Source organism: Cervus canadensis, chromosome 18 (assembly GCF_019320065.1).
Source record: "Cervus canadensis isolate Bull #8, Minnesota chromosome 18, ASM1932006v1, whole genome shotgun sequence".
Lineage (NCBI taxonomy): Eukaryota > Metazoa > Chordata > Mammalia > Artiodactyla > Cervidae > Cervus > Cervus canadensis.
The window spans coordinates 19,021,443-19,032,007 of NC_057403.1; the positions used below are offsets into that span (position 1 = coordinate 19,021,443).

Consider the following 10,565-nt stretch of genomic DNA (forward strand, 5'->3'; position numbering starts at 1 on the left):
CTCGGGTCCAACCCTAATGGGCTCCTTGCAATTTTAATGAGCTGACCATAAAGAAACCTAAGAGGTGAGAAACTGACTTCCTTCAAAGACACAGATGTTACTCTTACTTCTGTTTACACACCAGACTGTATATTCTATTTAGAGTCCCTCTCTAACAGGGACAGCAGGAAGATAAAGAAGCCAAGATTCTCTGAATGCCAGGCATTGTGTGGGTGTCCTACATACGCCCATCTGATCATAATGCCCCTGAGAGGAGGGCATTATCCTCAGTGCCCACTGCACACTGAACACAAGCTTATCCGTCTCCAAACCCACGCTGTTCCTTCACATCCTGTTGCCACCTCCAATGTTCAGAAGATGTCACCACTTGCCTTACAAATAGCAAGCTGAGTCACCAGTTCACACAGATGAGAAGTAACAAAAACAAGAGAAAAATCCTCAACCTAGAGCAATTTGGACAGCAGACGCAAACTATGCTCTGAGCAGAGAGCCGACATACTACTGAAAACGATTCCAATATGGGACCTAACTACATGTGCACCAATCCAAAAGCAGTGTCTTCCTCTTGCTCATCAACTGATTCAGGGTCAGAAATGTATTTAAAAAACTGTCCTTGTAACCTCATACTGTTACTAAAGCAATATAAAAAGCTTTGCACAATGTCTTCAACACTGCATCTTCATGAAGTAACAAAAGTAAAAGGTATGCAGCAAAGACTCGGCCCATAAATTTGGAAAGTCAAATCCATGATACACAACTTTCAGTTTCACCCAAATTAACCTTACATGCCACCCAAACAGCCAAGCCTTTTCCCCTCTTTTCACTGGGTTTTGACTCGGAAACGGACCTCAAGCCATGTAACAGGATTCCCTCCACCAGGGAGCAGACTGCTCCTACATGTGTTTCAGTCAGCTTATTAAATACCAACTGCTAGAAATCTCAGAAATCATCCTTTTTTTCTTTTCCCTTCCTATTGTGTCAATAGTTACGTTACCAAGGTACAGGTGAGCGCTGTGCTCAGACACAGCCACTTCACTGTTTGCGCTGAATTATCTTCTTCTAACCGCTTAAGGTGGGTCACAATCAGCTGCTCTGGTCCTAGAAGATATGGTCCACAGGGACCAAAATTAGGTTCCCTGGAATATGGTTTGACCTGAAGCTATCCACAGAGGCTTGGTAATAGTTTCATTAGCGATTTTCACCACAGAGGATATTTACTGTAACTGGATCTGGCCTACACGATAGGACGGTTCTAGGGACCTGACAACCACAAAAACGTAACATAAGTGAACAAGTAAGGCAACCCTGAGACCCCCAATTTTCTCCCATCAGGGAAGGGAAAAGATCAAAGAGAAAGGAGTGGAGATGGAGGCCTTATTCAATGACAAGCCTGATAGGAAACTCTCCACATTCAACCGGATGGGAACATCCAAACAGAATCAACATCCATCTCTAACTTGCCAGTCAACAGCTCGGAAAGACTTCACTTCTACAGGTGCAGAACAATGTTCCCTTGGGATCAGCCTTCCTGGCTGAGGAAAAGTCATAGTGATGGTTTTCTAAAACAGCTAGCTGTACTTTCAAAAACTTCTGGCTTGTCAAGACTCACAAATTTAAACCTTCAGAGCAAATTGAAACCTTATCTGGGAGACAGTTGCAGAAGGTGAATTAGAAAGCCCTTTTGGGGAATCACATTTTTTTTTCTCCTGAAGAGCAAATTTGAGAGGAGTTTTAAAAAAAATAAAGGAGTTTATGACCAGAATAACCAGGTTTCCATGGTCACAGATGATTTTTGTTTCTACTGGGAGATTTTTTATTTGGTTTCAGATTAAACTTCTCCCCCAGAGAATATAAAAATTTTAAAGATTACAAACGTGTAAGAGCTGCTGTTAAATCAGAGATTCTGAGTGACACCCTTTTTTTTTTCTTTTTTGCAACATCCATTAATTTGAATTTTTAACACTGGTACATCAGTTTGGGGGGAAAAGGTAGTACTGTGACATTTCAAAAACGAAGACTACTGAGATACAGTTTGACATGACTGGGGCTTCTTGGATTTGATAGGATTCTTTGAGAAGGAAAAAAACAACAAACCCTTGTGTTGATGTGCCTGAGCGTTTCACAGTGTTTGAGGAGATATTTTAACATTAATGACTGCTAAAAAATTTCACTTAAAAAAGAAATCCAATTTCCTTCACATTTCATTTTAAAAGTAAAATTTAAAAAAAAACATCCTTCTACACTTGAGTAGCCCTTGACGCTTGGTAGGGTCATCTATTAGCATCCAGTTTCTGCTCTTGACTCCTGGAGGAGGAATTTCACAAATGGGAAGCTTCAAATAAATGCTCATTTTCAGCTGACCCTGTGCACTAGAAAGTGTGTTCAGTTTGTGCTTCAGACAGTTTTTTGCAGGAATACAGGACTGTGTGGACATTTCTTCCTCCCACAAAGGATTTTACATACCTAAGATCGTCACGGAACTTAAGTTGTGAACATATCGAGAGAAAGAACAAAACAAGTGGCCCACTGAATTGCTGTTTACTTGTTTCCTTATCTAAAGGTCGGTGAATTTTTTTTCTCCTAAGAACGGAAAAAAGGAAACAGGATCTTTGGGAGGGGAAGAGGGCTGTGTGTTAAAGTTTTCTAACAGAGTAGTATGTCAGGGACCAAAAGTGGGCAAGAGGGAAAATGGAACTTCACCGTGTTTTGTCTTTTAACAGAACTTATGCTTGTAAAACATAACAGAAGGAGTGTTTGGTTATGCAAGTCATTTCTGTTGCTTTTTCCTTGTACATGTAGCAGAGAGGGGACTGGGGGCTGGAGGAAGTGTTCTCTCCACCATGGCTGGGCGTGTAACACGTTTGCATCAACTTTTCACGGTCAGGGCATGTGCTTTCGAACAAAGGAACAGTGGAGATGGGGAGAGGAGACTGAGGCTTGACACACTTTACAGATTTGGTGCTTAAACAGTACTTTACAAATGACTTGCTTAATTTAAACGTCCATCACCATAAGAGACATTGAAGTTAAATGAGAAAATAGGATCTACTTGAACCACAATCTTTTGGGTCAGTGGGGAAAAGGGGAGAGAGAACATTAACTTGAACACAAGTATCATAAACCAAATTCAGTAACTCTGTCTCCTACAAACAGATGTGAAGTATCCACTTTCTTCAAAGATGAAGGCTGGAGACAAAGCAATGGACTGAAATGGCAAGAGGGAGATCAAGGGCTTGGAAACATATGGGCCTCTTAGGTAGGTTTTTGACATGTTACAGTAATGCACCTTTTTTTTTTTTTTTTTTTTTTGAGAAAACTGTGTACATCAAATTTAAAAAACTAAACATCGAAAAGGATGTGCAAGTCTAAAAGGGCTCAACAGGGTTAGAATCCCGATTTGAACATATAAATTCACTCACTCAAGCATCACTTTGGTCTAAAGGCGAGGAGGAAGGCAGGCAGGAAAGGGACAAAAAGAGGGAGATAATTGAATTACTCAATAAAAGAGGCTACTTACCAGCCCAACCCATTGTAAGACATACACTTCTGACATAAGAGAACTCCTTAGAGGTCGAATAAAGCGTGTAAGCACCTTTGAGTAAAGCACCTGCCCCAAGAGGGGGCCCGGAAGCCCAACATGGGCTTAGCGAACAGACCTTTGCTAATCTGTTTATTTCCTTGAACTGGAGTCAGGCTGCGATGGGCTGCGATTCCCAGGCGATACATTTAATTAGAACAAAACAGAACAAAACAAAAAAAAAATTTGTAAAAAGCTCACCAAACTGCTGCACTTGTGTCTCTGAATGTGGGTGGCATTTCTTTTAAAAGGCAAAGTATGGTCTGTGAAGGAGAAAGGGAAAAGGGGAGGTGGGAGTGGGGAGAAGGGGCCGTGGTGCCTGGGGGGAAGCCCTAGCTAAGACCCCAGTCTACGGGAGGGTCCTCTGCGACTCCCCAGCCCCGTGCTGCGACCAGGCAGCCATCTGTCCAGCGCCCTCTCTTCCTCTCCCCACCCCCACTCCCTCCAAGACGCTCTCCAGCCGGCTGAAACCCTGCTAACATTTCCAAATCCACTCTCTAGCCACCTCTTCCCCAGCCTACCAGGGAAGAGTGGGCGAACCCTGCACCCAAACCTTCTGCTGGCGGAGGGGAAACGGGGCCCCAACCTCGCGCTGAAACGCGCCGGGCTGGCCCCTTTATCACCCTCCAGAGAAGGGCATGGGGCGAGCCCATTTCGCACTTAATACAGGGGAGGGGGGCGCTCCCTTTCACCACTTGCCAAAGCACAAGGAAACCTCGTTTTTTTTTTCCTCCCGGAAGGGATGGCGCCCCATGATAACCCGAAAAGGGAGGGAACCCCACGAGAAAGAGGGGACCAACTTCCTCTCCAAGGAAGGGAAACCAAACCTCAACAGCTTACCCCCCCCGCACCCCGCGCGCCAATAAACGCCATCATCACCTACCTACAAAAAGCAGGAGGACCCCTCCCTATAAGAAATAGCTTGGGGAAGGGTCTTCACCCCCCAAAAGAGGCAGGGGCTTCCAAAGGGGCTAGAGATCACCCCCCTCCACAATTTTTGCCCCCTAGGGAATAGCTAGGCAACAACTCCCGCCAAAAAGTGTAAAAGAGCCCCAACCAAAAGGACCCCCCCATTAGGATGGAGAAAGAAATGAACGAACCCCCACTTTGTCTCCCACGAAAGCTAGGGTACCTCTCCAAGTAGGGCAGGGCACACCTCCCCCAGGAGAAAGGATACTGCCGGGGGCTGGGAGACCCCGCCAACTCCCTAAGAGCGGGGCTGTTGCTCCAGATCCCCCCCAAAGGGTCCGGGAGCCCCTCCCCCATTCCCTTCCCCGAAGCCAAGCGACAGGCAGGCGGGCCCGTGGCTGCCAGCTCCGGGCGCAGGGGCAGCCAGGACCCCCGTGGGCTTCCGAAGCCCCCCCCCGGCGCCCCCTCCCCAGGGCGGGCGCAGGGGGTCCGGGGGGCGCCTCCTCACCTTCCCCTCAGCATGGCGCCCAAAAAAGACAGAGCGAGAGCGAGGGAGAGCGGGCGAGCGCCGCGAGGGGGGGGAAACGCATGAGGCCAGGAGAGAAAGCAAGCGAGAAAGAGCGAGCGAGCGAGAGACACCCACCGACCCCGCCCTTCCTCCTCCTCCTCCTCCTCCTCCGCGGCCCGGCCCAACATGGCCGCCGCCCCCCTTCCTCCTCCTCTACCTCCCCCCGGGGACGCCGCCCCGGTCGGGCCGGGGGCCTGACCTGTCGTCAGGGAGCGGGAGGCGGTGGAGGAGGTGCGGGGTAGCCAGGCAGGCGTCGGGGGAACACAGAGGAGGCGAAGGCGTTGATGGCGGTGGTGGCGATGGCGGCGGCGGCGACTCTGATGGCGGCAGCGGGGGGGTCCCGGGCGCGGCCTCCATAGTTCCTTTGAGGGGGGAGGGGATGTTAATGCACGAAAAAGGACTGCTTGGGCGTAGCGGGAGGGGCACACTTCAGCTCTTGAGGGATCCTGATCGGAATGAGTATATATTTTTTCAATTTCGGAATCACCTCTGCGCCGACCTCCGCGTAGGCCGCGCGGCCTAGGCCTCCGCGGGCCGCTCGCCGCCTGCTTACTCCGCAGCCCGCCCCGGGGTCACTCGCTTACGGGCGCGGGACCCTCATCGGGGCGAGAGGCGCCCCCGACACACACACACGCACCCCCGCGGGCCCGGGGGTGGGAGACCCGGGGGACACGGACACTGGTGGGTGGTTCGGTGTAATTAGCGCGGGCCGCGCGTGATGGAGCAAGCAAGGGGAAAGGGGAGAAGAGGAGAGCGAGCGAGGGCGGTTAAGAAAAAGGGGGGGTTTTAAGGAGAGGAAACGGGCCGCGGAGACGGGCCGACTGTCTTGTCAGCCCGCCTAGGTGCCCCAGCTGCCCGGCCCCCGCCGCTGTCAGAAATTCACACAAAATGGCGGCCCGGCCTGGACGAGCCAGGAGGCTGAGGCGGGAGGAAAGACGAGGTGGGAGGGGGAACTGGGAGGCGGAGGCCGTGTCACGTGGAGGAGAGAGGCAGAGACAGCTCTTCCGATGAGCGGCGGAAAGAGCCGAAGGGAGAGAGAGAGGCCGAGGCAAGGCGGAAAAAGCCGGAAGGGGCTGAGCTGAAGTTCGCGAGAGGCGGGAAGAGCCGAAGTTGCCGATGGGGGTGGGGCTAGGGAAAGAATGGGAAGCCCTTCGGTGCCGGAAATAGCCGAAGCGAATCGGGACTGGGAAATAACAAGAAACTGAGGTGATCCGGAAAGAACCGAAGGCAGTGTCGAGGGTGAGTGGCAGGAGGCGGAAAGAGCCGAGTGATGCCAGGCGGCGGTAATAGGGTTTAGACCCAAAGAGCTGAAGTGTGGGGCTGGTGAAGCGATTAATGACGAGAGTAAAGACTTTGAGGAATTCGCCCGAGAGCAAGCGAGAAGAACCTAAAATTGCTAGGTTTAGGGGAGGCGGGAAGAGTCGAAAGCCTTAGGTGGGAGAATGGGAGAGAAGGAATTCGGGATACGGAGAGAAAATAATAACCGAAAGCTGGAGATCGGGTGCCTGGAGTTGTAGGTTTCCGGATGATGAAGCTGAACAGGCCCGGAGATGACGTCATTAGAGACCTCTGTCGCTCTAGCTATTCTTGGGCGGTGCGGGAGGGCGGGTCTTAGTCATTCTTAGGGAGAGTTTAAGAACCTTGAGCTTAGTAGGTAGATCTCAAAAGCTAGACTTGGGAACGCTGACCGGGTTCGAACAGTATAAAAACGTAAACTCTTTTGACCCGCACAACTCTTATAAGGGGAGCTACCATTTTGCTCGTTTGATGGATGTAGACTGAACCTCAGTATCTGGCTAATTGGCTCATGGTTATAGGATTCGCCGTAGGGAGCAGAGCAAATTTTTAATCACAGCTGTCATTCCATTGCTCCCCTGCAAAAATTCTGTTCAGTGCTATTTACAAGAGAGGATCTTCGTTCTATGCTTTTATGAGCACCTTGTACAGGTCGAAGTCCTGTGATGGGCAAATGGAACATTGTTTCTTCTTAATAGAGCTTAGAAACCGACAATGCCCCCAGGGGAAAGAAACTGAAAGTTAAAGAGTAAATGAAAAAAAAAAAAAAAAGAGTAAATGAAGACTCTTATTATATTGGGGGACAAGGTTGTTTGAACTGAGACAAGAAGAGATAATTCCAGGCAGAGGAAATAGATTCTGTCAGAATCTGACAAAGCAAGCACCAGTTAGAGTCCAAGAGCAGAGAAAAGCCTTGTGGCATAAGAAAGAATCTGGAGACAGAGGCTGCCAGATCGCCTGCTATATTAATCTTAGTATAAAATTTAAAAATATCCCAAACCAGGTCTGGAACACAAGATCTTCATGAGGGTAATTTGCAGCCTCCTTCAGGGGAGAAATTAGCATTCCCGATAAAGTGACAGGATTAAGCCATTTTCTATTGAGTTTTGTTGGAATGAAACTTCTGGGAAATCAGTGGCCCACCCAGTTAAAAGTCGGCTGACTGCCAGCCAAGAATCTGCTGATCTTTAACCAGATCGTCTTTTCTTCCCGGATCTAATCTGTAGTCTAAGAAGGTTACTTAACAATTCTCTTCTATAAAAAATGCTCTTACAAGAGAAAATGTTTCAGTTGGCCCTCAAGAGAACTTTTTCCCTTGCATGCATGATTGTAATAAAATATTGGCACGTGCTCATGACCAAGTTGTCCAAAAAATTTTGTTTAACACATGGAGAGTTAGAGCAGGGCTGTGAGAATGGAAAGGAAAAATACAGAAGTGGGTCTTTATGAAGCCATGTAACTCAGATTCAAACTTGTACCCATGGTCTTTTAACTGAGATCGCTCACCTGGCCTCAGAACTTGATAAAGCTCATGTTCTTGATGTCTCATTGCAGAAGGAATTCAGTGAGAGAAAAAGTGATAGGAAAAAGTGGATTTCGATAGAGAGAAACACCCTCCACAGAGTGTGGGCCATCTCAGAAGGTGAGACCAGCACCACAGTAGGGAGTTGTCAGTTTTTACAGGGGTGGATAATTTCATAGGCTAATGAATGAGAGGAGTATTCCTACTGTTTTAGGGAAGGTGCCCACTTTTTTCTTTATTTTGGTTTTGTTTTCTATTTTTGGGCTGTGCTGAGAAGCATGTGGGAGTTTAGGTCCCTGACCAGGGATCAAATCTGGGCCCCCTGCGGTGGAAACAAGGTCTTAACCATTGGACCACCAGGGAAATCCCAAGATTCCCACTTTTTAACTTTTATCCTCAGCTTTGGAACTGTCATAGCACCTGTGGGTGTGTCATTTAGCTTACTGGTGTGTTACAATGGGGCTTCCCATGTGGCACTAGCAGTAAAGAACCTGCCTGCCAATGCAGGAGACACCAGAGACGTGGGTTCGATCCCTGGGTCAGGAAGATCCCCTGGAGAAGGGAATGGCAACCCACTCCAGTATTCTTGCCTGGAGAATCCCATGGACAGAGAAGCCTGGTGGGCTACAGTCCATAGGATTGCAAAAAGTTGGACACGGCTGGAGCAACTTAGTACACGCACACAGTTGAAGTTCATTCATTCTCATTCCTGTGTAGTATTGTGGTATGTGATTAAACCAGGTATTGGTGCAAATGTGGAGCCACAGGAACTGCTGGTAGGACTGTAACTTGTCTAACCATCTATATTGTGGTTTATATCAAGAAATACATGTCTGGTCTTTGTCCTAGTACCTTGTACTGAGCTCCTAAAACCCTAGGAATGTCCAAAGTGATAAGAGCCATGGATAAAGGTATCTGTCGTATTCATATAAGCCCCTTTCAAACACACCTTAGTTTATGTTAATGAAGTGACTTTTGGAAAGCCGCCAAGCTAGTTGTCAGGGGAGTCAATCAGGAGATTGCACTTTTTACTCCCACTCCCCAATCCCTAGAAGAAGCGAGAGGGGCTGGAGATTAATTTAATCACCAATGGCCAATGAGTTAACCAATTATACCTACATAGTGGGGCTTCCCAAGTGGCTCAGTGGTAAAGAATTCACCTGCCAATGCAGGAGACTCGGGTTCCATCCCCAGGTAGGGGAGATACCCTGGAGTAGGAAACAGCACCCTACTCCAGTATTCTTGCCTAGAAAAATACCATGGACAGAGGAGCATGGCGGGCTACAGTCCATGGGGTTGCAAAGAGTCAGACACAACTTAGGGACTGAGCACAGGCGCGCGCACACACACACATACACACACACGTTCACTTCTACATAGTGACACCTTCCTAAAAATTCCTAACCTGTGGGGTTTGGAAGAGCATGGCAAAGGATGAGATAGTTAAATAGCATCACCAACTCAATGGACTTGAGTTTGAGCAAACTCCAGGAGATAGTAGAGGACAGAGAAGCCTCTTTCTAGTAAGTAGGAACACAGGTGTTCCCCTCGAGGCACTTTGAAAACTAACCTGGCAATTATCAAATACAGGCTAGTTGATTTGGTGTGGGAACGTACTCCTACACCAAAATACAGCAATTCTAACCCCTGAGTTAAAATTCATGTTTTATCACAAGATAAGAAAAATTTAAACCTATTTTTTTTCTCTCCCCTGTACTGTGCTTTGTTATCTGTATTAGACGTCGACGGAACCTCCCCCGGTCCACAGAAAGACCTGCTCAACCATAAAGAGAAACATTCTCTGAGCATCAACAAGACAACTCCTTAAAAGATAACATCTTCTTGATTTTGTAAGGGACCATGTGACCCACCCTTCTGGACCCCAGAGCTGAATTGTGCAAATTGTGAAGAGGGAAATTTCCCACTCCCTTACGGCATCACCAACTCAATGGACATGAGTTAGAGCAAACTCCAGGGGACAGTGAAGGACGAGGAAGCCTGGCGTGCTGCAGTCCATGGGGTTGCAAAGAGTCAGACACGACTGAGCAACTGAACAACACACTGTATCTTGGAGCATCTAGAGAACCTCCTCTTGCATGGGGCCCAGAAGCCCTAGGGTTTCCTTTGGTGATGTCTTGCAACCATGATACAAATTGCCGCCAAAACTCCTAGAGGGCCTCCAAACATTTTGGCTCTCTGGTAGTAGGGGTGGGGGGAAATACAAGTTTTAGCAACTTTCCCTTTTTTGGGGGACGAAAAAAAAGAATTCATTCCAACATATCTCTTCTTCTGGATCTCCAAAACATCTTTGAGCTGGCAGGTGCCTGTATTTTTCTGAGACAGAACCTTCTATACTGTGCATAAATCTGTAACCAATGAAACCATAGCTCCTGTTTCATTGTCCATTTGGTGTTGGTGGTTTAGTCGCTCAGTTGTGTCCGATTCTTTGCAACCCCAGAGACTGCAGCCCACCAGGTTCCTCTGTCCATGGGGTTTCCCAGGCAAGAATACTGGATAGGTTGCCATTTCCTTCTCCAAGGCATCTTCCTGACCGAGGGCTTGAACCGGGTCTCCTGCATTGCAGGTGGATTCATCACTGACTGAGCCACCAGGTACTCTTGGAACATCATAATTCTGGAAAAGGATGTGATTTTTCTAGTTCCTGAGATGGCTTTAGGGTGGGTTCTTTGTGC

General features: G+C 48.1%; 1 protein-coding gene and 1 long non-coding RNA gene across 9 annotated transcripts in view; one reads left to right on the forward strand and one right to left on the reverse strand.

The window, feature by feature from the left end:
• ZC3H4 (zinc finger CCCH-type containing 4) overlaps positions 1-6,629 on the reverse strand; it is a 38,766-nt gene extending 32,137 nt beyond the window's left edge. For 2 of the 7 annotated variants that reach the window (XM_043435682.1, XM_043435674.1), the window contains exons 1-2: positions 6,539-6,629; positions 5,254-5,416 (exon numbers count right to left, since the gene is read on the reverse strand). In XM_043435682.1, the coding sequence (XP_043291617.1) occupies positions 5,254-5,416; positions 6,539-6,614 (239 nt within the window). In that variant the 5' untranslated portion in view covers positions 6,615-6,629. Of the gene's footprint in view, positions 1-3,517; positions 3,704-3,778; positions 3,841-4,994; positions 5,162-5,253; positions 5,417-5,541; positions 5,939-6,538 lie in introns of those variants that run through there. The other 5 variants (XM_043435675.1, XM_043435679.1, XM_043435678.1 and 2 more) reach the window with 5 other exon arrangements.
• On the forward strand, positions 5,985-10,275 carry LOC122420523. 2 transcript variants are annotated; one of them, XR_006263304.1, is made up of 3 exons: positions 5,985-6,293; positions 7,905-7,992; positions 9,612-10,275. It is a non-coding gene; the product is annotated as an uncharacterized LOC122420523 (long non-coding RNA). The 2 variants fall into 2 exon arrangements; XR_006263303.1 differs by lacking the exon at positions 7,905-7,992 and having other exon boundaries at positions 6,000-6,293.
• Positions 10,276-10,565: the final 290 nt, after the last annotated feature.